The following is a 26110-nucleotide window of genomic DNA, read 5'->3' as shown; positions in this document are numbered from 1 at the left end:
TGGGCGTCCTTGTGAAATAAGGCAGACAGGTCCCAAGGAGCTAAGACTGGGGTTTGGCGCTGGGGGTTCGCTACCTGGAGATCTTTGGCACCGTGGTAGTGTTCGCATAGTTCACACAGCGGGGCCTGCGCCAGGTGTTTCTAACTCGTCAGTCTCTAATCCAAAGAACTGAAAGAGTTCAGAGTGGCAAGGGAACTTTGTTCAAAAGAAAAAAAATGTGCAGACCAGAAAGAAACTCTGCAGGCCACATGAGTGAGAAAGTATCTAATTTCCCAAGTTTTTCCCTTTGGGGTTCAGGAGAAGGAGTTTGGTTGTTTTGGTCATTAAAGACCATAGTTGGACAATTCTCTGTTTTGACTGGTAGATTAGGTGATGTATTCATTTTTTACTGCACCTGTCCCTTCCCTGATGTATCTGATTTTAACGGTAAGCAATCCAATTATGCATAAAGCTAAGCTGCTAAGTAGGGATCCCCCCTAAAAATGTCCTCCAAGACACTTTCTTGACTGTACACGTACCCAACCGACTGCAGCAGGCAGAGGTGTTGACAGGAGGGCCTGTTTGTACAAGAGGTTCTTGTGAATACTAAATAATCTGGATTCCAAGCCTTTGAACGTTTGCTAAATGTGGAAGACTGTCCTGCCACGTGCCAGACTTTTTTGCCGCAAAGAATGAGAATCCAGCATTGGTGACATTCATAGTTCTTAGACAGCTTTTTTCTGTTAGCAATAATTCATCGTCAAAGGAGCTAAGGAGGAGATCCAGAGATGAAGAAACTGGAGCTGACTCAGGACGCCATGAAGAGATTGACTTTTATTCATGGAGTGGCAGGGTCAGGAGTCATTTGATGGAGGCTATACCTGTGTGCTAATTTACTGTCTGGTGTTCACTACACACTACACAGCCTGCTGAAATAACGTAATTCTGTTCTTTAGGCTAGCTACTTTTTCTCTAATGCCCTTTTAACAAAACATGGTAAATTGTATTCCTTGTTGCTGTGAGTGTGTATTTCTGCATTTAAAAATTAGTATTACTATGCTTTAAGCACCTAGGAACTCTTACAGGTTCTCCTCACCTTGGCTCTACCTCCTATCACTGCTCGGCTGTGCAGAACAGAGCCTGTAATAAAGGTGGAGGGACAGTGGGTACTGGTGCCATGTTTATTATAGAAACCTTTTCCCCCTCTCTTTCTAGCACTTGGTGCCAGCCTATGACTGACAAGTTTGAAAATTTGTAAGTGTAGTATATTGTATGTTTTAGAATTCAGAGTAATATAGACTCTTTTATAGTTGAACTTAATAAAAAGAACAAGAAAATGAATCTATTTAAATTTATAAAACATCCCAAGCAAAAGTAAAATTACACAAAGCTAGAGAGTATCTTTAATTGCATGTCACTCACAAATGAGCACTTTTAGTAAGCAGCAGAAATCCAGGAAACACCCCGACTCCATCAGCCAATTTAGGTTCCCTGGGAAAACAAAAACGATGCAATGTCTGCTGCTGGGGGAGGAGAAACACATTATTTCTCATGTATGCAATGTTCTGCCTACATGTGTCCCTGCAGGCCAGAAGAGGGCATCAGATCTCATTACAGATGGTTGTGGGTGCTGGGAACTGAACTCAGGACCTCTGGAAGAGCAGCCCGTACTCGTAACCTCTGAGCCGTCTCTCCAGCCCAGCTACTGTAATTTTAAAGTCCTTTCTCCCCTAAGTTTTAAGAAACTGAAATCACTTAATTGTTCAAGGTCCTAAGCAAGATGTTGAGTTTTATAGTCAGAGTTAAGCATTCATTGACTTGCCCCTCACTGTTTTAGGAGTTACTACGAAGCCAATGACAGTACTTCAGCTATAAACATAATTGAAGAAGCTTTCTCAAAACACCAAGGCTTAGTCTCCATGGAGGATGTGAACATTGCGGCTGAACTGTATATTTCCAACAAGCAGTATGACAAGGCTTTGGAGGTAGGAACGTTCTCGAGTGGCTCCTCTAGGTTTAAAACCCGTGCTTATGTTGCAGAAATGCTTTGAAATTAGCATCTTGTCATCTTAATTATTTACTAAAGTATACATTTAAACTAAGTGGAAATAATAGATTTCTAGATTCTGTATGAAGTATAAAATGTAATTATATGGTAAGTGCTATTGCCGCTGTGAAGCCCAAGAGTATCTACACTCAGTGGTAGTGGGACTCCGCGGAGCGGTTCCTGCTGGAGAAAGCAGGTTGGTTTGCTGTGAACTGATGCATCTTTGGTTGTGGTCGGTGTGATATGAAGATGTCAGTGTTCTACAGCTAGGATTTCTTATTTTAAAAAGGTTCTTCTTTTTTTTTTTTGCCTCAAAAAGTGACATTTATTCAAAGAGAGAGAAAAAACAAAAAACAAAAAAACAAAAAAAAACAAAAACAAGATGTCCATCCCTTGGCTCCCTTCCCTCCCCCCTCCAGCGGTTCCTCAGCCCCCAGGACTGAACCCTGGCTATGGCCAGGTAGCAGGACAGCCCCTCAAATGAGGTCAGCAACATTGAGGGGCATCTGTTCTTCTTTTTTTTAAGACCATTTTATGTTGTAAGAACTATTTGAAATAAGTATTCACAAAAAGTTTTTTATATATAACTTTTATTTCTCTTTTTTAAAATTTCTATAGGTAATTACAGATTTTTCTGGAATTATCCTAGAAAAGGAAACTTTGGAAGAAGGCACCTCAGAAGAGAATAAAGGTTGTAGTTAACTTCATGTAGGAGCATCAGCATAACCCTCTTATTCGGTGTGGGTCTCGTTGGTAAAGTTCTCAGAGCATGTGCATGAAGGACAAGCATTCTACACTGACATATACTGCTAGCCCTTGGTTTGCAAGCAATTTAAAAAATGTTTTGAGTTTTTTATTTATTAATAGACTCACTTGAACTTGACATTTCTCTTACTTTTGTTTGTTTTGTTCTTTTTTTTTGGACTCTTTTTTTGGTTAGGATCTTACTCTGTAGCCTAACATGGAACTTACCATGTAGTCCTGGCTGGCCTCAAACTCATGGCAATCAGTCTTCAGATGCTGGGAGTTGTGTACCACCATATCCAGCTCCTATTTATCTTTAGAAGAAAACAAGTTTACAGTCATTCTTTATTTTTTTCCTTCCTTCCTTTTCCTTTCTTTTCTTTTTTCTGTCTTTTTGGAAGACAGGTTCTTGCTATGTAGCTCTTGCTAGCCTCAAACTCAACATCCTCATGCCCCTGCCTTCCAGGCACCAGAATTGTGCCACCATGCCTAGCTTAGCCATATTTTTGGGGGCTAGGTATGATATTGCTTACCCATAACTACAGTCTTACAGTGAAACCACATTCCTATGACTGGGTAACTCAGACTATTAATTAATGGCAAATTCTGTAAAACAGATGAGATTACTTAATTTGCCAGTAACTTACATTTGAGCCTACTATTCAAGGCACATTATTAATATCATGCGAAGTTTAGGAAATGGAAGCAAACTGACTTGTAATTTGAAGTAAATATGAAATAAATATAGATTAGAACTCCTTTAGTTTCCTAGAACTTTAAAAGTTGTCTTGCTATAATAAAGTTTTAGAAAGCAGAAAAGTGACCCCTTTTATTACCTCTCTAAAGTCTAAAGTGAAGCTTTTGAATTCAAGAATTTAAAAAGAGAGATTTCATATATCCTGGTCATTTTTTATCTTTCTAATCCTCTGAAGTCTGGTAAAAAGTATGGGGATTTGCTTATGTCTGGACTAAGCCGACACTAGGAAAAGGCAGGATGAGTACAGAGCCAGACTGGAAGAGGTGAGAAGCCGCGGACCGTGTTGTTGAGAGTGAGCACTGACTGGGTCTCCCCTAGAGCTGTGGGAAATCTGTGTACATCTGTGCATCTTGTGTACAGACTGAAGCTGCCTTAGGTGGCTGTGCATGCGAGCTTGCACATAGGAATGAACACCTTGTCTGTTGGCTCCCCAGCTGCTGAGACCGTCACCTGTTCTATCCCGGAGAGTGTGCCCATAGACATCACGGTGAAGCTGATGGTCTGCCTGGTGCATCTCAACATCCTCGAGCCACTCAACGTAAGTACCAGGGCCACACCCACTGCAGAAGTACCGTAAGATCCTTCCTATCGAGCCCGCGGTCTCCGTCAGATGGCTAGAAATTACAACAAGACATTTCTTAGTGATGGGGAGGGCGCTGTAAACATCACATTACTTCCATAGGAAGGACTCATAAAAACAAAGCGCTTTGGAATTGGGCTTGGAATAATTTTCTTTTAAAATGAGAACAAGATCAGAAGTTGTGGTTAGCCCCTGGCAGTCTATAATTGCCATATCTGCTCTCCGTTTCTGACTTTGGAACAAGTATTTCATTGAATAAAAAGTCTATTGGGCATCTGCTTTGTTGACCTTTGGATAAGGTATTAAATAAAACAAACCTCCCCTTCTCTGGTAGATCATTTGTTAGATTAAATACATTCATAAAATATGTAAGTTATCCGGTGGTGAAAAGTGTTCTGAAGAAAAAGAAATCTACAGAATGGAGGAATGGGAGAAGCCGTAGGGATCCTGAGAAGGTGACTACAGAATGGAGGAATGGGAGAAGGCTGTAGGGGTCCCCTGAGGTGACTACAGAATGGAGGAATGGGAGAAGGCTGTAGGGGTCCTGAGAAGGTGTCCTCTGAGTGGGAGCCCAAGGCATAGACTTGATCGGCTGTTTAGAGAGCGCACTCCCCAGTGAGCTCACTGCCTAGCCGCTGGCCCTTTAATAGGCCGATGCAGCGATGAGTGAATGAATGAGTCTGAATCTTTTTAATAGAAATAGAGAAATGAGCATTGAGCTATTTTTGTTAGTCCTTGCTGTTCTTTTGGCTTATGTCTTATAGCTGATAAAGGTACGTGGTTATTTACAGTGAATGTTAACCTCTGGTTTTATTTGGGGTTTAGCCTCTCCTGACAACACTGGTAGAGCAGAATCCTGAGGACATGGGTGACCTCTATCTGGATGTGGCTGAAGCGTTTCTGGATGTCGGTGAATATAATTCTGCACTTCCCCTGCTCAGCGCGCTGGTTTGCTCTGAAAGATACAACCTGGCAGTGGTCTGGCTTCGGCATGCAGGTAACGCTGCAGCCATGGAGGAAGCTGTTTCGTCTCCATTCCCAACACGGGGCATTATCACATAGAATATCCGTGCCGGTAGTTCCGGCTTCGTGTAGCTGGAACTGGTTAGATTACCAAGTGTCAGCACCCTTGAGCCATTGCTCCTGACATGGGTGACATCAAAGCCACAGTGTTCTCTCTAGAGGACAGTAAATTTGCCTAATGACGTTGACTTTGCAGGAAATCCCGAGAGTGATAACGTAGGAAAGCTGACATGCCCCTTCAACACCTGTCCTTCACTTTCCGTAATCATACATTATAGAACTGTATTGTCATATAGAAACAACATTATTTATAAAGAGTTTTTATAAATGTATGTTTAATGTTATTTGGAGAGAAAATAGTTGATGTGCTTTTCCATGCTATTTGAGCCCCAGGCTTGGTGGCTGGGGCGAGAAGGTTGCAAATTTGAGAGCAGTCTATACTACGTAGTGAGACTCTGTCTCAGAAAGTAAAATAAAAGAAAATAAATTACTAATTAAATTTGAAAAGCAATAGTTTTGTCCAGTTTACAACTTGAGAATTAAACATCTTTATTTTACCATCCTAGAATGTTTGAAGGCCTTGGGCTACATGGAGCGAGCTGCTGAGAGCTATAGCAAAGTGGTTGATCTGGCTCCACTCCACCTGGATGCAAGAATCTCACTTTCCATCCTTCAGCAGCAGCTGGGTCGTCCTGAGAAAGCCCTGGAAGCTCTGGAACCGATGTACGACCCAGACACATTAGCCCAGGATGCGAATGCCGCACAGCAGGTAGGCCACGCCCCTGGTGCTTTCTGTACAGCTCACACAGCTTGAGAGCCTTTGCCTCGGTTTTTACGGCTATTGCCGAATTTTTTGTTTAGTGTGTTAATTTAGTGGGATTTGTTTCTTTTGACATGTGTGTTGTATGTACTAGTAGCATGAGTGTTGTCTGCTTGGAGGTCAGAGGCAGACGGCATGTGTGTTGTATGTAGTACTGTGAATGTGTGTGTGTTTGGAGGTCAGAGGCAGATGGCATGTGTGTTGTATGTAGTAGTTAGTGTGGATGTTGCATGTTTGGAGGTCAGAGGCAGATGGCATGTGTGTTTATTAAGTATAAATTATAGCTTCTAAAGTAATAGGTTTTGATTTTATCATAAAACAAATGTTCCTAGAGTCTAGTTTCTAAAAAGGAAAAAAACAAAAACAAACTTTATTTCTTCAAATAAAATCATTTCCATCAGAGTCATCTCAGCACTCCTGTCGTGTGCTTGCTTCTTTAGGAACTGAAGCTGCTGCTTCATCGGTCTACGCTGTTATTCTCTCAAGGGAAAATGTACGGTTACCTGGACACCTTACTAACCATGCTGGCCATGCTTCTCAAGGTGGGGAGCGACTTTTCATTACATTAGCCTTGCTCATTTTAAAAAATGATAGCTTTGTAATTGTCCCTCTGTATTAAACATTTTAAAGTGAAAAACTGGTAAATACAAGACTTAGAAATTAGTGATATAAGGCTAGAAATTCTTTATAACAACAGGGATTTACTCCAGGGCCTTGCATGTGTTAGGCAAGTACTCTCCTATTGAGCTATATTCAGCCCTAAGATTGGTAATATAAGCTTGATTGTAGAAAAAGTGAAATAAAATCTTTAAGTCTACTTATCTTGAAATATGGGAACTCAGGAATTACCAATTATTAGCCCCATAGACAGTAGTATGTATGTATGTGTGTACTAAAATGGGTCATTTTGTGAAAATGTTGTGCATGTTTGCACATCCATTCCGAGTCTGTTTTTGTTGTTGTTTTGTTTTTGAGACAGGGTTTCTCTATAGCTTTGCAGTCTCTTCTAGAACTAGCTCTTGTAGACCAGGCTGGCCTTGAACTCACAAAGATCTGAGTGCTGGGATTAAAGGTGTGTGAATCTGTTTTTGCAGGGAAGCAACGTGCATTTCCTCTCCCTCTGCTGCTCTGCCTGACAGTGTCCCCTGATAATGTGTCCGTAGTGACGGAAATTCCTTTGATAAGAAAAATAGATCAATTCATTCTACTTGTAGGCATTTAGAATGTGGAATCACTTGCTGAAGTGTTTCGGCCTGGTCTGTGGTACTTGTGGGTCGTCAGTCTTTCTGAGTTGTTGGCTAAGAAGCAGCTCATTGTCTTTTACTCAGGTCGCAATGAACAGAGCCCAGGTCTGTTTGATATCCAGCTCCAAATCTGGAGAAAGGCATCTCTACCTTATCAAAGTGTCGAGAGATAAAATATCAGACAACAGTGAGCAGGAAACGTCCAGTTATGATGCAAAAGGTAATTGCTTCATTTGTTTTACATAGAAAGACTGGTGAGCTAAAGCCTGATAATAGCCCAGAGGAAATGGAACGTGTGATCTCAGTCTGCCAGGGACAACAGCTCATTGTTAAGAGACAACTGAAATACTTTTAAATACTAAAAGCAAAATATCCACTGGATGCTTCTCTGAAAAACATAAAGTGAAACAGTTTTGACCTTTTAAGAAGAAAATTAACCTGTGAAGATTAGATGTCCAGTGACTTTGATCACATTGGTTCTGTTGTGTTAAATCCTTTTATGACAAAGGTAGTGGTCCCAGAAACTCTGCAGGTGAATGTCAGCGACCCTCCAAGTCAATACTAGCTCGCGCCTGGACAGTGCTGGGTGTTGAGTGCAGTGGTTACTCAGAGGAGGATGTTAGAGACTGGAGCCAGCAGTCTGGGGGGACTGCATCTTAGTAACACAGCATTGATTAACCGTTAGGACCGCACTGGAATCCGAGAAGGTGGACTCAGGAGCTCGGATGCCCACGACCTGGGCTCTAGCTGCCTGTGAGCCCTGCTGTCTTCTCAGTTTGTGGATTCTGGGTTTATTCCAGAAGCTTCTTGTGGCATGTAGTTTGGACATGTTTCCCTAAATTATTTTTCTGCATGTAAAACCTAGCTTTTTCCTTCCTCATTTCAGGTCTGCTGGCTTTTCTTAGTTTGGTAAGATTACTAATTTCATCTTAGTGGTGATGGCATCCGATTGGATGCTTGACCTAAGCATCTTTCTGTAACATGTAGGGCTGGGGTCAACCCGGGCCTTGCACATGCTGGGCAGATGCTCCACCAAAGGTCCTCTATCCTGCATGCAGCTCTGCACTCTGTATTTTCACATAGGATTTTCTTAGGTTATTCTGCTCTCTGTAGCTGATGTGGAGAATGTACAGTATCCACTGGATAGCCGTCTGTAATACATCAGGTTATTCTTTATATACAGAGCTGTCCATGTTTTTATTGTTTAAGATAGGTTACCAGAAGACTAGTTGGTAGCTCAGACAATATAAATCTTTTTGCCTTTCTTTTCCTCTCCCCCTCCATCCGTTTTTCAGTGTTAGGGATTGAACTGAGGGACCAACACATGCTAGACAGGCCCTCTGCTACTGAGCTGCGGTCACCAGCCCAGCCCTTGTCCCCTCCCCTCCCCCACTCTTCCCCGCTTCTTCCCCCTTACTCTTTTTTCTGTTCACCTTCCCTCCTTCCTCCCTGCTCTCCCCCCTTCCTCCCTGCTCTCCCCTCTTCCTCCCTGCTGTGGTTTGTCTTGACCGTGCCCTGCAGCTCAGGCTGGCCTTACACTCTTAGCGCCCTCCCACTTCATCATCCTGAGTGCCGAGAGTTACAGGTGTGCACTACCATGTCTGCCTTGCTATTTTTTAATGTAATTTTTTTAAAGGCGATTAATAAATGGACAAATGAAAAAGATGTTAAAGGCTGTGGGGGTCGCCGTTCCACGCCACCCACCTCCCACGAGTTCCATATTGTCCTAGGGGTTGAAACACAAGACGCACACACACAGATACAGAGTTCCAGTCATCCTCAAGAAGAGAATGCCCAATCTATTCAACTTAATCCAGGGTTAAATACCTTTGGCCCCAGTAAAGGAAAACTCCTCCCACCCAGAGGGGGCTGGGGAAACTGGCATCTGTGGGAGCTTCTCCCCAGGCAGGTGGTCGAGGGTGCAAGGCAATGTCAGACAGGGTAGATGGGCCTTGGGGCCTGAGCTTCTTTCAGGCAGGTTGAGAAATTACCATTTTAAGGTAAAATAGACCCCTCAGGCTAATGTACCAGGCTGTAGCAGAAGCAAGGATGGAACTTAGCAGGAAGCTTAGCTGGTTAGCGTAAACATTACTTGTATCCTGTGTTTTGGCCTCAAGGAACAGGGAGGACAGGGCCTCACAAAAGGCAAAGTGAAATTTTAAGGCAGAGAAAAATGAGATTTGAAAAAGACCAAGAAAACCCCAATCTGTCAGTGTGGCAGTCACTTTGCAAACATGAGAAGGCTGCGCATACTCTGTGCACTTAGAAGACCGTGGGCATCCATGGAGAAGATGCTCATTCCCCCAAGGGCAGCATGCATCTGAGCTGAGACCAGCAACGGCACGTGGGCTTAGTGACTGCAGTCATGAGAGTTGACTGACATGCTAGTTGTTGGTCATTCAGACCTGAAGGACACAGGATTGAAGGAGTCCACACAAGCAGCCACTCTTCTCTTTGTCGGGTTATCAGCAGGTTAGAACGCAGGACTCAGGACGGCTGTGTGCAGCTGCCGTGTCCTGATTGGTGTCCACTGTCTCGCTCTAGCCATATTTGCTGTGCTCACGAGCGTCCTGCCGAAGGAGGACTGGTGGAGCCTGCTCTTGAAGGCCATCTACACCCTGAGTGACCTGTCCCGGTTCCAGGAGGCCGAGCTGCTTGTGGACTCCTCACTGGAGTACTACTCCTTTTATGACGACAGACAGAAGCGGAAGGAACTAGAATACTTCGGTCTGTCTGCTGCTATTCTGGACAAAAATTTCAGAAAGGCATATGACTATATCAGGTGACTTTGCAGTCTTAAATCATATTTCAGAAATATTCATGTGTGTGTGCCTGAGTGTGTGTCTGTGCGCCACTGTGCAGGAGCTCAGGAGGTCAGAGGGCACCGGGTCCCCTGGAGCTGGAGTCACACATGGCGGCGAGCCATCCTGATTCTCTGCGAAAGCTGATGGTGCTAGTCTATTTTCCGATACCACCTGTGTGCTTACTTGACTTAGGCTCTCACATTAGAAATTGATAAGCTGTTTTGTTCCTGACAATCCTGTGGCCAGTGCTCAGTTCACTGCTGATTCTTAGGTGAACTCTAGAGCTGGAGTTCTCAGGTTCGGGTCCCCTGACGGTTCCTGGTTTGTGACGTCAGGCTAGTGGTTTAACCTCTCCTTCCAGGATCCCATTTCTTAAAGGGCATCCTACTGTCGTTAGGGTTAAATGGCTTATGTATCTAAAGCCTTTCACGGTGCCTAGAGCGCTGTGTTTATCAGTCACTGCTTCGGTTCTCTAGCGACAGGAAGCTGGAAGGCAGGTACAGCAAGCTGGTAGACGTTTTACATAAGAGATGTTTTTCAGAATCAGAAACAAGATAAATGCTAACTGAAGCAGTATTTTATAGGGAAAAGATCTCTCGTTGTGTAAGAAGCTTTGCTTTTCCTCACTGGGGGACAGCACTAAAGGTTTTTATTCTTATACTTCCTGATTTCTATTTCGTCCCCTCTCGTTTGCTTTCTGCTGTTGTAGGGTGATGGTAATGGAAAATGTTAATAAGCCCCAGTTGTGGAATATTTTCAATCAAGTCACCATGCACTCCCAAGACGTAAGACATCATCGCTTCTGCCTCCGTCTGATGCTGAAAAACCCAGAAAATCATGCTCTGTGCGTCCTAAATGGACACAACGCATTTGTATCTGGGAGCTTCAAACACGCACTTGGTAAGGGTGCTGACACCTGATTGTCAGCATAGGGGTCAAGGGCCAGGCTTCTCTGGAGCAGAGCTGCCTGGGTTTCAAAGAGCCTCTTTCCCATTGCAGAGCACCGTCACACACCACACACATTCTCCCTTTACTTTGAAAACAGATTTAAGGTCATAGATTATCATACAGCTAAATTATTTTAGAAGTATTATTCAATATAAAAATGTCTATCTTGGCTCAAGTTACTCTTTATCATCACGATACACTTATGAGGACCCTTCTGACAGTGGTGCTGTACATTGCTGTAAGGTTTATTAGGGTCTTCATACATTAAAATCAGTGGTGTTTGGTTTTAAAAACATGTGAGCGATGAGGAAGAGGGAACTCTGTTGTCACCACGTCATGGTCTGGCCTCACTCACTCTCCAGGGCAGTATGTGCAAGCCTTCCGTGCCTGTCCCAGCGAGCCTCTGTACAACCTCTGCATCGGCCTCACCTTCATTCACATGGCGTCTCAGAAGTACGTGCTCAAGAGACACGCTCTGACTGTGCAGGTAATTCAGTAGCCTCCCGCACGTGAATGCATGTGTGTAATGCCTTTCGAAAAAACCTATTTCAAAAGTAATGCCTGCTTGATAAAAGTGTTGGGAACGCTCAGCACTGATTCCTGTGTCCCAGACTCATGGGACTCAGATAATGTCACACTGAAGACGAAGGCTGATTTCCAGCAGCTAGTGAGCATGTGCAGTAAGATCGCAGCTGTAGGAGAATCTGAAGGATTTTGAACTGGGTCCTTTCATGCTCTTTGGGGCTCCTGTCTCAGGTCCTAAGGATTCATCCAACTAGTTTCGTGTGCCTGCTCACATGTCTCTGTGTGTGTGTGTGTGTGTAGAAGCCAGCAGTTATTTGGAGATCTTACAATCTTTCACCCTCCTCTTCCACAATGTTCCCTGAGCCCTGAGTGTTTTGTAGATGTCTTCACTGGGACTGGGCTCCACTCTGCATTTTAATTGGTGGAGGTTTTTCCTAGTGATCTCTGTCTGTTGCAAAGAAAATGCTCGACAGAGTGGGAAGACCACTCATCTGTGTTGTTAGGAATCGTGCGGGCTTTAGTAAAGGAGTGGTTGTAGATTCTCCTCTAACAGCCACGGCTCTACTAGCAATGAGGAGCTGGCTAGGTTTCCAGTTCCAGGCAAGGCTTTCCTCTTGTCGGGTGGATCTTAAGTACAGGTAGAGAGCGGGCGTGACCACCGAGGCATGCCCCTTTAGGGTTTTCAAGCCATGGTGGACATTGATACGATTCGTAGTATCACAGCTGTAGGAACGGTAGTTGCCTCCCTCCTTTGGAAGCTTGCATGGTGCCTTCTGGTGCCATGAAGCCAGTCCTCAGGGAGTGGACACTCAGGTCTGTTCCAGCTCAGGGTGTCTGGGGCCTGCTTCAAGTACATGGTGTCTTCACCAGTAGGGACTGTCCTTCCATTTTGGTGTCAACCGTGGGCAGCAGCAACAGGCTGTATGATCTGGAGTGTCTTGAGTAGGCTAGGCCGACAGCTCAAAGGAGGGTTTCTATCTGATATTGGGGTTTTTAGTCTTTGGCTCTTTAAAGGCAGACCAGATAAATCCATTAAAATTATATATAGAGAATTACATGCATCCAGTTGTTTTGAAAAGGCAGATAGTTAGTAGTGTGTTTTCTGTCCTCCTTTCCTTCTGTACTCCCCTCTCAGCCCGAGAGCCGGGTTATTCCTCCCCTCAGGTCACTGCTGCCCTCCCTGCTGCTCCCCGGTCAGATTGCTGGTGCCTGCTGTTTACCCCCCCTTCTCCCCACCACCCCTCATCTGGCAGTGGTCCATTCTATTTTCCCAGTCTCTGTAGTTACTCCAGGCCCTGTGCTCATTTCGAGGATATGGGGTTAGGAGCCTCCAGTGCGAGAGAACACGTGACGTTTGTCTGAGTCTGGGTTACCTCACTCAGTAAGATCTTTTCTGGGTCCATACACTGACTGCAGAGGTCATGGCTCCATTTCCTTCACAGTCGAATCGCATCCTATCGTGTATTTGTCGCTGTGGGGCGTTTAGGTCGTGCCCACTCCTAGCTCTCTGAGCAGCATCGTCTGTGGGGCAGCAGTTAGAGCACACGGGAGGCTTATTCTTAGCTCGAGAATCCTACACACTGACTCCCATAGTGGATGCGCAGGTCTCCAGCCCTACCAGCAGTGAATGGAGGTCTCTTTTCCTGCATCCTCTCATTTTTTGTCAGTTCCATTGATCTTTGCCATTTCGACAAGGGTAAGATGAGTCATCTCTTGGCCATTCTTCTTTTCTTTTGAGAACTTCCTGTTCAAGTCCTAGACTCAGGTTTTGAATGGGTGATGTGTGTCTTTTGACTCTTTTTTTTTTTTTTTGGTATATTCTAGATGTTAATCTTCTGTCAGATGTATAGCTGTACTGAGGCTTTTCAGTTTTATGAGGTTCCCCCTTGTCTGTTGCATGATTCCCTGCATCCACGGCACGTTGGTGTTGTATAACCAGACTCTGACATGCCTGGACTTCTTCAGTGTGCTACGCTTGGGTGGGCAGCGTTCTAAGGTGAACATGCTCAACCATCCTTTTCTTTTCGGTAGGGCTTCTCCTTCCTTAATCGATACCTCAGCATACGTGGCCCTTGCCAGGAATCCTTCTACAATCTGGGCCGTGGCCTCCATCAGCTGGGACTGACTCACCTTGCAATCCACTATTACCAGAAGGCTCTGGCACTTCCTCCGCTCGTGGTAGAGGTAACATGCACATGGCTTCCTTTCATCTGTAGAGAAGCACACTCTGCTCTGTAGTCCGAGGGTCTAGACGTAGTGTATATAAACTTATGTTTGGAGTCAGGTGTAGTGATACATTTCAACAGTCTCATGGGAAACCAACAAGATCTCAAGCCAAAGGCCAGCTCAGGCCACAGAAAGATCTTGTCTCAATTTTTTTTCTGTAATGTATTTATATTTAGGCTTAGAAGCAGGAGACTGTGGCATCCTGGCCTTGTGGTCTGATCAGCAACCGTTTGACCCTGTCCTCATATATGGTTGTGACCTTTGGCACCCTTTTCGGTTATGCAGAGGTTATGCTCCTGTGTCTTCCACGTAGGAGCTGCCAGTTGTGAGTCCCGAATATTAGTGTATACTGTTCAATTCTGAGTTCCACAACAACCTATTTCATGAGAATAAACAAACAACCCTTTTTTGTATGTGGGGGTTCATGTGATTACAAGCGTGCGTGTGGAGTCCCGAGCGCAGCCTCGCCGTTCATCTGTTGTGAGCCGCTGTGCACTGCAGACGCGAGTCCTGGAGGTCTGAGCTCGGGCTGCCATGCTTGCCCAGCCTCCTCATACAGACAGAGGCCACTGTCAATGTAGTTTTTGACGTTTAATTGACACTTTAATTCCTGACGCACACTGTGAGCAGCAGCATTGATTTTGGCCTTCATCAGTGAAAATGAACTTTGAGTACAGCAAGGGAACTGCCCAGGTTTCAGACCCTCCTAGGAACTCTTGACAAGCTCTCAGTGGGGGCTCCCGACCGCCTTGTGGTGCCTTTTAATGACTCAGAATTGGTCTCTTCTGCTTTGACTGGTAAGACTTTTCAGTTGCTTAAACATTTGACAAAATCGTGACTACACTACCTGAATCAGTATAGGTCTGTAGGTTCAAGGTATTATGTTTTTAGTATTATATGATTTAAGTCATCTTGGAAAATTACAGAAGCTTGTCATAATACTGTCATGGTTGACAGTTGGAAATAAAACACTCATTTGTCTTTTCTCCTAGGGCATAGAAGCTGACCAGTTAGACCTTCGGAGAGACATTGCCTACAACATGTCTCTCATTTATCAGAGCAGTGGGAACACGGCCATGGCTCAGAGGCTCCTGTACACCTACTGTGTCATATAAGCCGCGGACCAGTGAGACTTTCCAGACGGCTGTGTGCACGAGGCCCCAGACTCAAGCCACAAGCCTTTGGAAACCAAAACACTGCTCTCATCTGCAGAATATCTGCAGTTACCATTCCCGGGAGAATGTGCAGAGTACCCTTCAGCGTTCTACAGGAAAATTATTCCCAGTGTTGAAATGGACACAGTCTCTGAGACAGTTGGAACTGAACGTTCTTATTCCATTTAGTGTCTGCTAAGCTGCTGTGTGGGAGACAGACAGACGTGTTGCCCTCGAGGCATCGCAGCGTCCGCTGCTGGGTCGGCACGGGTGCAGCTGTGTCACCTTTAAGTCCTTGTGCGGTCTGTTGAGCCCAGGCCTCGTGCATGCTAAGCGAGCAGTGCTCCACCACCGAGCACACCCTGAGCCTCACAGTGCTTCAAGTGTGAGCATACGGTCTCTGGAGGGAATGGCTCCTGCATTTCGGGGCAGTGTCATTGCTGCTCAAATACACAGCAAAGGAGGGAGATTACTAAAAGAGAAGCAGATTTGGATTCTTACAGTGATGTAAATACTTACAGCCAACACCCAACACAATTAATTAAGATGCTTTTGTGATAGGAAGACAATGAGTTGATTCATTTCACATTCATTTGTGAGTGCGTTAGTTTCAGAGTGTGAGCCTTGGTACTGCGCTCAATGCGAAGCCCAGCCCTCCAGGGACAAACAGTCATCTGGCTCCCCAGCGGAGAGAAGGGGCCATCTCATCATGTTCACATGGTAACATGTTGTGCATCCCAGTGTAGGTCACGCCCAGAGAACTAAAGATTAGGGAAGCTGGACATTTGAAATAAAGGGTTGATAAAGTTTCAAGATATTTTACGTCATTACGTGTTCTTGAATCTCAGATCAAAACATTTGCTAGATATACTGTTTCGATAAAAAGAGCTTTTGTGGAAATGCTATAATGTATGATTGATTCTAAGACTAGTCCAGTGTTGAGATTGAAGGTCAGGATACAATGGAGACTTTAGGAGTTCTTATTCCTCTTTATACTGCATATTCAACTTTCTGAGAAGCAGAATTTGTATATAATTAGGAATGCATCTTGTATTCTGTATGTATTTATATATAAATAAATCCTTTTTAGAATCTTGTTTGTGTGTGTGTTTGCTGGTGTTTGCCTGCAGGTGTGTCTGTGTGAGGGTGTCAGGTCCTCTGGAACTGGAGTTACAAACAGTTGTGAGCTGCCATGCAGGTGCTGGGAATTGAACCTGGGACCACTGGAAGAACAGACAATGCTCTTAACTGCGGAGCCATCTCTCCAGCCCCATACATTCTATTCTAACAATTGAGATTTTACCTTCTAAAAAATTTCCATTTCATGCCATTGAGTAATAATGATAAGGCTAACTATTCATGACTGAAAAATTTAGGTCTTGGAATCCTATCTGCATTCTGTATGTAGTTTCTCTTATGAACCACATATAGAGTTCTCTGAACAGCAAACTGGAGGAAAGAGATTGGGGTTCTGTGTCGGAAGTTACTTCAGTCAGCATCTAACAGAATTATACATATTGGGTAAGCTGGGGCTGGATCTCAGCTGATGGCGTGCCTACCTTGTGTGCACGGAGTTCAGAACCAGGTGTGGTGGGCATCATCTGCAATTCTGGCCCTTGGAGGTAGAGAAGCAGTTCAGGGTCGTGCTTGGCGGCAACACGGTAAGTTCAAAGGAAGCTGGGTTCCGTGAGATGCTTGTCTTAAAGGAAATAAAGCAATTGTTGGTTAGAACACAAGCAACTGACTTAACCTTTTACTTTTCACTTATCCTGTTTCTCGAGCTACACAGACTGAATGCCTGGTTTCTCAAATCCGCTAAACAGTATTGGCAGGACAAGGAATAAGTTTCCAAGAAAAAATTCTGTGTTGTGTGTTTAACACTTACAGTCACAGCTAGTAAATGCCACAAGCAAAGCCCTCAAGCCTGGTGATGGTGTCCGTCCTACGGTGATGAGGAAGTCAGGGATGAGGAAGAGGAGCTTGTGGGCCAGAGAGCAACCAGAGAGAGCCTGCCCCAACAATGTGGACAGCGAGAACTAATTCCCAAAAGTTGTCCTCTGACCTACCTGTGTGCCCTCAAACACACACACACACTGAATGCTACGGTCCTACTGTCTGCTAAGCATCCTTGAGATGCTTGACTTCTGATTTTGTGGAAGGCGGACATTATTAGTTATCTTTCCTGTTACAAAGAGGTTAAACATCCTGGCCAAGATTTATCAGTCCATGCCCAGAGTGATTCCTTTAGAGGAAAATCTGTTCCCATTTAGAATAGCAAAACTTCTAAGAGTTTACCCTCGCTATTTTCCTCTCTCCCTCTCTGCACTTCCCATGCCAGCTCTGCCTGCTTCCTTGCAATATATTCACTTCGAGGATTCTTTCCGCTGCCTGGAGGACTGCTCCTCCCTGAGCCAAAGAATGTCCTTTTCCTTCCTTGGGAATGTGGGAGTTGAACGCTAGCCCTCCTGTGTGCCGAAACTGCAGCGCTATGTGGCCAGCCATGTGGCTAACATAGACAAGAATAATGGGCTAATATAAGAGTTAATAGGAAGCCTGAGCTAATGGGCCAATCAGTTTATAACTAATGTAGAACTCTGTGTGATTTCTTTGGGATTTAATGAAAGAGAGAAGAAGAGGAGCAGGCAAACAATATACATACAGAAAATTTAAATGTTTTGTTCACTCTATTAGAGATTTTCTAAGAGACAAAAGAATTTAGGGTTTAAAAATATAGCCTCCAAGTTCGCCCTTTTGTCTGCAGGGTCCTTTGACCTCCAAGAGTCCTGTCCCTGTGCTGAGGACAACCATTCAGACCGGTGAGAGGTGGAACATCCAGGAAAGGAGCACTGGGCCCCTTCAGCTCCCGCTGCAGGGGCTTCTTTGTGCCACATATCCCTGCCCACCCCCCACCCCCAAGCCTGCCCCTTTGTCTGTGGTGTTCTTGGACTACCAGGAGACCCTGTGTCTGTGCTGAGGAGTTCCATCCAGACAGGAACAGTTCCTGCTCCTGCACTGAGGAGATCCACCCAGAAAGTCAGTCACAGCATAGACTGGACCAAGACACCAAGACTATCCTGGCTCCATTTGAAGGAAGAGATGGGCGGACGCCAATGCAAGAATTCCTCCAACAACCTGAAAGGCAACATGACATCACCAGAAACCAGGGACCACGAAACAAAAAGAATTGAACACCCTACTCCAGAAGAAATTGACTTTAAATGGAACATTATGAAAATATTAGAGGACAAACAGGTGAAAAACTGCCATAAAGAAATAGAGATGACAAACAAAAAGGTAGAGGAAATGGATAAATCTCTCAAAGATACCCAAGAAAACCAAGAAAAAGCAATCAAACAGGTAAGGGAAACAGTTCAAGACTTGAAAAATGAAATGGGGGTAATGAAGAAAACACAAACCGAGGGAAGGCTGAATATGGAAAATCTGGGTAAACGAACAGGAACTACAGAGACAAGTATTGCCAACAGAATACAAGAAATAGAAGAAAGAATCTGAGACACTGAAGATACTACAGAGGAAATTAACTCACTGATTAAAGAACAAAACAAATCCAACAAATTGTTAACACAAAACATCCAGGAAATCTGGGACATCGTGAAAAGACCAAACCTAAGAATAATAGGGGTAGAAGAAGGAGAAGAGTTACAGCTCAAAGGCCCAGAAAATATATTCAACAAAATTATAGAAGAAAACTTTCCCAACCTAAAGAAGGATATTCCTATGAAGGTACAAGAAGCATACAGAACACCAAGTAGACTGGATCAAAAAAATAAAAAATAAAAAAGCATCCCCTCGCCATATAATCATCAAAACACAAAACATACAGAATAAAAAACAAATATTAAGAACTGCAAGGGAGAAAGATCAAGTAACATATAAAGGAAAACCTATCAGAATTACACCTGACTTGTCAATGGAAACCATGAAAGCCAGAAGGTCTTGGATAGATGTACTTCAGACACTAAGAAACCATGGATGCAAGCCCAGACTACTATATCCAGCAAAGCTTGCATTCACCATCAATGGAGAAAATAAGATATTCCAGGACAAAAACAGATTTAAACAATATGTTGCCACAAACCCAGCCTTACATAAAATACTAGAAGGAAAATCACAAACCAAGGAAACCAACAACACCCATAATAACACAGCATCTGACAACTCTCCACCAGCACAACTCAAAGAAGGGAAACACACAAACTCTACCACCAGAAAAATAACTGGAGTTAACAACCACCAGTCATTAATATCACTTAATAACAATGGACTCAACTCACCTATAAAAAGGCACAGGTTAAGAGAATGGATACGAAAACAGGATCCAACATTCTACTGTTTACAAGAAACACACCTTAACCTCAAAGATGGACACTACCTCAAAGTAAAGGGTTGGGAAAAGGTTTTCCAATCAAATGGACCAAAGAAACAAGCGGGTGTGACTATACTAATATCTAACAAAATTGATTTCAAACTAAAATCAATCAGAAGAGATGCAGATGAACACTTTATTCTCATAACAGGAACAATTCATTAAGAGGAAGTCTCAATCCTGAATATCTATGCCCCTGATATAAAGCCACCCACTTATGTAAAAGAAACATTTCTAGAACTCAAGGCAGTCATCAAACCACACACACTAATAGTAGGAGACTTCAACACTCCACTCTCACCAATGGACAGGTCAACGAGACAGAAACTTAACAGAGAAATAAGAGAACTAACAGATGTATGAACCAAATGGACTTAACAGACATCTATAGAACATTCCACCCAAACAGAAAAGAATATACCTTCTTCTCAGCATCGCATGGAACCTTCTCAAAAATTGATCACGTAATTGGTAACAAAGCAAACATCAATAGATACAAAGAAATTGTAGTAACCACCTGTGTACTATTGGATCACCATGGAATAAAGCTAGAATTCAACAACAATTCTAACCCCAGAAAGCCTACAAACTCGTGGAAACTGAACAGTCAACTACTCACAACATACCCAAACCTATGGGACACTATGAGAGCAGTGCTAAAAGGAAAGTTCATAGCACTAAATGCCCACATAAAGAAAACAGAGAAAGCACACATTAGAGACTTAACAGCACACCTGAAAGCTCTAGAAAAAAAAGAAGCAGACTCACCCAGGAGGAGTAGAAGACTGGAGATAATCAAACTGAGGGCTGAAATCAACAAAATAGAAACACAGAAAACAATCCAAAGAATCAATGAAACAAAGAGCTGGTTCTTGGAGAAAATCAACGAGATTGACAAACCCCTATCCAAACTAATCAAATGGCAGAGAGAGAACACGCAAATTAATAAGATCAGAAATGAAAAGGGGGACATAACCACAGGCACGGAGGAAATTCAGAGAATCATTAGATCTTACTACAAAAGCCTGTATGCCACAAAATTGGAAAATGTAAAAGAAATCGACATTGTTTTTGATAAGTACCATATACCAAAATTAAATCAAGACCAGGCGAACAGTTTAAATAGACCTGTAAGTCGCGAAGAATTAGAAGCTGTTATCAAAAACTTCCCTACCAAAAAAAGCCCAGGACCAGATGGTTTCAATGCAGAATTCTACCAGAACTTCCACAAAGAGCTAATACCTATACTCCTTAGTGTATTTCACAAAATAGAAACAGAAGAGTCATTACCAAACTCCTTTTATGAAGCTACAGTTACCCTGATACCAAAACCACACAAAGACTTAACCAAGAAAGAGAATTACAGGCCAATCTCACTCATGAACATCGATGCAAAAATTCTCAATAAAATACCGGCAAACTGAATCCAAGAACACATCCAGAAGATTATACATTATGATCAAATAGGCTTCATCCCAGAGAGGCAGGGCTGATTCAACATGCGCAAATCTATCATATAAATATAATAAATAAATGTAATCCATCATATAAATAAACTGAAGGAAAAAATCATATGATCATTTCATTAGATGCTGAAAAAGCATTTGACAAAATTCAACACCCCTTTATGATAAAGGTCTTGGAGAGGGTTGGGATACAAGGATCGTATCTAAATATAATAAAAGCAATATACAGCAAACCAACATCTGATATCAACTTAAATGGAGAGAAACTCAAAGCCATTCCACTAAAATCAGGAACAAGACAAGGCTATCCACTCTCTCCATTCCTTTTCAATATAGTGCTTGATGTTCAAGCAATAGCAATAAGACAACATAAGGAGATCAAGGGGATTCGAATTGGAAAGGAAGAAGTCAAACTTTCGTTATTTGCAGATGACATGATAGTGTACATAAGTGACCCCAAAGAACTCCTACAGCTGATAAACACCTTTAGTAATGTGGCAGGATACAAGATCAACTCCAAAAAATCAGTTGCCCTCCTATACACAAAGGATAAAGAAGCAGAGAGGGAAATCAGAGAAGTATCACCTTTCACGATAGCCACAAATAGCATAAAGTATCTTGGGGTAACTCTAACCAAGGAAGTGAAAGATCTATTTGACAAGAACTTTAAGTCTTTGAAGAAAGAAATTGAAGAGGATACCAGGAAATGGAAAGACCTCCCCTGCTCTTGGATTGGGAGGATCAATATAGTAAAGATGGCAATTCTACCAAAAGCAATCTATAGATTTAATGCAATCCCCATTAAAATCCCAACAAAATTCTTCACACACCTTGAGAGAACAATAGTCAACTTTATATGGAAAAACAAAAAACCCAGGATAGCCAAAACAATCCTATACAATAAAAGTACTTCGGAAGCATTACCATCCCTGACTTCAAACTCTATTACAGAGTGACAGTAATGAAAACAGCTTGGTATTGGCACAAAAACAGGGATGTTGACCAATGGAATCGAATCGAAGACCCAGATATTAACCCACAAACCTATGAAAACCTGATTTTCGACAAAGGAGCTAAAATTATACAATGGAAGAAAGAAAGCATCTTTAACAAATGGTGCTGGCATAACTGGATATCAACCTGTAGAAGAATGAAAGTAGATCCATATCTGTCACCATGCACAAAACTCGTCCAAATGGATTAAAGCCCTCAACATAAATCTGACTACTGATCTAATGGGAGCTCACTAAGACCAGCTGGACTGGGACTGATGGAGCATGTGATCAAACTCGACTCTCTGAATGTGGCTGACAATGAGGGTTGACTGAGAAGCCAATGATAATGACACTGGATTTTGATTCTACTGCATGTACTGGCTTTTTGGGGGCCTAGTCTGTTTGGATGCTCACCTTCCTAGACCTGGATGGAGTCGGGGGCCTTGAACTTCCCACAGGTCAGGGCACCCTGACTTCTCTTAGGACTGGAGAGCAAGGGGGAGGGGGAGGGAAAAGGGAGAATGGGAGGAGGTGGAAATGTTAAATAAATAAATTTAAAAAAATAAAAATAAAAAACATAAAGGCAAAAGCATATGAGAATTTTGCAGTAGAGGTTTGGGATAAGAAGGAAATTCTCTAGTAATAGAGGAAATATGCAGCCCATCTTTAAGGAAGGAGGGGTGCGTGGATGAGGGCTGGCAAGCCTGGAAAATGGAATAATGGGGAAAGTCACCGTAATAACCTTGATGGGGAGACAGGGAAACGCTTCCTGGATACTAACTAAATAAAAAGAAATTGCCGACCATTTCCCCTAAATGTCAGGAATACAAGTGGCTTATTTTTCCACCGTACCTATTATGGAGCAGAAAATGGTATGGGTAGGGAGCCATTCGTTAACCATTTGTAAAGATCAGAACAAGAGGCAAAAGGCTTGCTAACCATCAAAAACAAACGCTCACTAAACAAAGAAAAAAAAATAGTATTTACTTGGAATTTCAATGGAAGAAATTGAAAATGTACATTTAAGTATGTGATTACTACTCAGTAACTTTTATTCTGAGAGCATGATCAATTCATAAGGATCCCTGCTTTTAGAAAGCTTATCAGTTGGGATAACAGAGGAGTAGAGATAATAATCCAAGGCAGGAAGTTTAAGGAAGTAGTCAAGAAATGCCCTAAGAACACAAAACTCAGCTTGCAGAAACTAACCCAAGGAAATGACAGTCACTAAGACTAAAATAAAACCAATTATATATGTTGGATTACTTATTAATATTTTAGTGAGTAGGCACATTAAAAATACTTTTTGGAGCTGTGTGGTGGCGCACACCTTTAATCCCAGCACTCAGGAGGCAGAGGCAAGCGGAGCTCTGTGAGTTCGAGACCAGCCTGGTCTACAGAGCTAACTCCAGGACAGCCAGGGCTGTTACACAGAGAAACCCTGTATCAAATACCAACCAAACAAAAAACTTGCATGGAGTTATTTGTATCTATTTACCGAAAAATTTTTTTTTCTAAGAGGACAGTTCCCTATTATGCATGCACCCCTATTTCAACAAAATGCTTATTATTACTAGCAGATCTGATAACCAAATAAATTTGATATATGCTTTCCAAGAATTTTAACCAGGAAAAATGTAAGGCGGGGTAACAAGATGAAAAAAATGCAAGCACTGTTAGGAATACTTACAACTTGAGAGGAGAACAAAAGGAAGAAAAACTGAAATCTCTGATAGCCTTACTCACGTCTACAGCCACAGACCTTAACAGTAGAGCTAAATACCTGGCAAAGGCTGAATGAAATCAGTATTGTCTTAAAGGATAAAGCAGGAGTTTGCAGATGACTCTAGGAAGCCTTTGGGCAAATTAAGGACCACAGGCAAAGGCAAGCATTAGGACCTGCAACATCTAGGTGCCTAGAAGAGATGGAAATCAAATTTCCGTACTTCAAGAGGGAAGCAGGGAGTGAAAGGTGGTCAAAGTTGGGAGCAGGGAGTTTGAAAGGCTTGCAACAGAATTTTTGGAGATTTACTCAAAAGCAAACTGACTTTGTTTTGAACAAATACATGATACTAGGTTTGTTTTTGGTGGGTAGTAAGTTTGGGAAAGTGAAGCATAGATCAGTGGTGAGATAAGAGTGGCATCTACAATTGCTTTTGTAGACGCGGCCTCGACCAGGTTTTATCTTGTCATGAAACACATCCACGATCTCACAGTCTTCCCGCCATCCTACCGCTCTATCTTTGAAACACTCACAGTTGCCAGGACTTCGTTATTTAATGGAGCAGTCGGCACCAACCAGGTGCCTGAGTGCTTGCTAATTTCATCATTCACGGGAGTATTACCCTCCTCAATCTGTCGGCACACCCGGCCCTGCCCTTTCCTCTGAATACACCCAGAAGCTGTGACAGAAAAAGGGCTTGGCTCTGTCCCTCAGAGTTCTCATTTTTGTCTCCAGTCCTTTTCTTAGATCCTATTTGGCATCCCAAATGGCCAGGTCAGCCTCCTGTTCTATTCTTTTATTTTTATTTATTTTTTAATTTCTATTTTCTTTCTTACCTTAATGATGTACACACAAAACTACAAAATTAATTCATCGGGTAAGGAAACAACTGTGCTAAGCTCCTTGCTGAATTAAAAAAATTTTAAAAAGCTGCGCATATTTAGAATCTGAGTGAGCACCACCACCTGATGATCTTACATTCATATTTGGTTTCAATATTTTATTGATTATGTATGTTGTATCTAAATATCCAACATATTTTCTCTTCGGACAATTTGTCAGTATAGACCTACCATAAACTCCTCCTGTTAGACATTTAAAGTTATTTAGGACTCTAAAACAGTATTTTTTAAACTTCTCACCTGCATTCCCGGAGCCCCGGGATCGATCCCCGTGTCCAGGACGGCGACGTGCAGCCCGCGCCCGTCAAACTCCGGGTAGCGGCACAGGAAGGAGGCGGACCTGGTCTCGGTCTCCTCCTTCGGCAGAAGACCGTGGAAAGGGAAGGGCTCCTCGGTCGTGGCGGTGGCCGTGGACGCGGTCCAGAGGACGGGAGAGGAGGCGGCGCGGGGACAGCCGGAGAGGCGGGCCCGAGGCGGGGAGGGGGCGGGGCCGTGCCGCCAGGAACCAATCGCGTGCGGGCAGAGCGGCCGAGCCAATGACGTATTTTTTTTTTTTTTAGATTTATTTATTATGTATACAGCAGAACTCCCGGAGATCTCATTACAGAGGTCTCATTACATGTGAGACTCATTACATGTGGTTGCTGGGAATTGAACTTGGTACCTTTGGAAGAGCAGGCAGCGCTCTTAACCGCTGAGCCAGACCATGACGTATTCTTGAATACGAAGCACGGGACCGAAATGAGCCCCTCTTGTCATCCTGGCCTGCTCTTGGCCTCCGGGATTCCTGAGAAATTTCTGCCCACTTCTCTCCATCGAAGTTCCTGTTTTCTCCTTCAGGCTTAGCACTGTCCTTAAACCATAGTTTGCTTTTTTTTTTTTTTTTTTTTTTTTTCCTATTAGGATACCCAGTGACGGTGACCAGCTTCTGCGTTCTGTGGTCCCTGAATGAGCTGGCTGTGCCTATACCTACCGGGGTAATCTTAATTGCCTCATTGACAATCTTGTAAGACCCTCTCACAGCGATTAAATACAGTTCTGAAGACCCCATTTTTGTTGACAGCTTCACATGTGAATCATTATGTGTGTGCTTTGTTTTGCGTTAAATAACAGGAGTCGGCGTCAAGTCTAATAAATAAAGTCTTAAAAATGAAGCCTCCCGGGATTTCTAAATCGGAAAGCAAGAGCAAGTGACATTTGAATATATCTAAACCACACAGATTAGTTTACCTGATAACAAAGCAGCAGTATGTAGCTGTTGCCTACTCTCATAATTAAAAAGAAACCATTTCAGAGAGGAAAATAATCTTTTCCTACGCAATCATGGGCCCTTTGCATTTCTGTGGACTCCAGCATAAGAGGCAGATGCCTGGAATACCTTATATGCTACTTTTCAAACCACAGTACTCCCAGTGACTCCTCCAACTTTGCTCTGGTGTCTGCAGTAATTCCTGCTGATTGCCTTCATTTTTGATTCTATAAGGCCAGAAGAGTTTGCTCTTGCTGGTGAGGGAAAGACAGCAAGGTCAATGTTATCTTCATCCCCAACCATGATGCATTACCTTTAGGACAGAATTGGAAAGCACTTAAGTATTTGCACAGCAGAAGAAAGAGAATGACAGACTCTCCAGGGACTTGCAGTACTGAGCATGCAGTGGCAGAACGAACTGATGTGCAGCTTCACGGGAGCCTTGGCCACCACTTCACTGCACATAGAGGAAATGGCTGAAGGCTCCGGGCTACAAAACAACTCTGCTGAGACTAAGTTGTTTTCATGGTCTGCCTG

At 43.2% G+C, this 26110-nt stretch overlaps 2 protein-coding genes across 2 annotated transcripts in view; one reads left to right on the top strand and one right to left on the bottom strand.

Annotated features, from left to right (window-relative positions):
- Gtf3c3 (general transcription factor IIIC subunit 3) overlaps positions 1–15948 on the top strand; it is a 30044-nt gene extending 14096 nt beyond the window's left edge. Inside the window, exons 7-18 of the mRNA XM_048456073.3 lie at positions 1817–1964; positions 2645–2717; positions 3962–4065; positions 4933–5104; positions 5697–5899; positions 6391–6492; positions 7279–7414; positions 9739–9976; positions 10708–10898; positions 11309–11433; positions 13503–13655; positions 14690–15948. Coding sequence (XP_048312030.2) covers positions 1817–1964; positions 2645–2717; positions 3962–4065; positions 4933–5104; positions 5697–5899; positions 6391–6492; positions 7279–7414; positions 9739–9976; positions 10708–10898; positions 11309–11433; positions 13503–13655; positions 14690–14812 — 1768 coding nt within the window. The 3' untranslated portion in view covers positions 14813–15948. The remainder of the gene's footprint in view (positions 1–1816; positions 1965–2644; positions 2718–3961; positions 4066–4932; positions 5105–5696; positions 5900–6390; positions 6493–7278; positions 7415–9738; positions 9977–10707; positions 10899–11308; positions 11434–13502; positions 13656–14689) is intronic.
- On the bottom strand, positions 2317–25375 carry LOC125414228 (uncharacterized). The gene is made up of 4 exons (XM_087902367.1): positions 25298–25375; positions 24565–24921; positions 16411–16550; positions 2317–4141 (listed from the first exon to the last, which is right to left on the bottom strand). The coding sequence occupies exons 1-3, from the start codon at positions 25373–25375 to the stop codon at positions 16449–16451; spliced, it is 537 nt and encodes a 178-aa protein (XP_087758493.1). The 3' UTR covers positions 2317–4141; positions 16411–16448.
- Between the last annotated feature and the right edge of the window lie 735 nt (positions 25376–26110).

The sequence above is a fragment of the Myodes glareolus genome, chromosome 27, assembly GCF_982192425.1.
Source record: "Myodes glareolus chromosome 27, mMyoGla1.1, whole genome shotgun sequence".
Classification (NCBI taxonomy): domain Eukaryota; kingdom Metazoa; phylum Chordata; class Mammalia; order Rodentia; family Cricetidae; genus Myodes; species Myodes glareolus.
The sequence above is the reverse complement of the archived record's forward strand: the minus strand, read 5'-3'. Positions and strand labels throughout refer to the sequence as shown.

What these genes read in the sequence shown, in the direction of transcription:
- LOC125414228 (XM_087902367.1), bottom strand. Translation starts at nt 25,375, where the DNA reads ATGGGGTCTTCAGAACTGTATTTAATCGCTGTGAGAGGGTCTTACAAG. An exon ending in AGGCAATTAAGATTACCCCG is followed by an intron (nt 24,922 to 25,297) that starts GTAGGTATAGGC and finishes CTCTGTAATGAG; the next exon opens with ATCTCCGGGAGTTCTGCTGT. An exon ending in CCGGGGCTCCGGGAATGCAG is followed by an intron (nt 16,551 to 24,564) that starts GTGAGAAGTTTA and finishes ATTTCCTTTAAG; the next exon opens with ACAAGCATCTCACGGAACCC.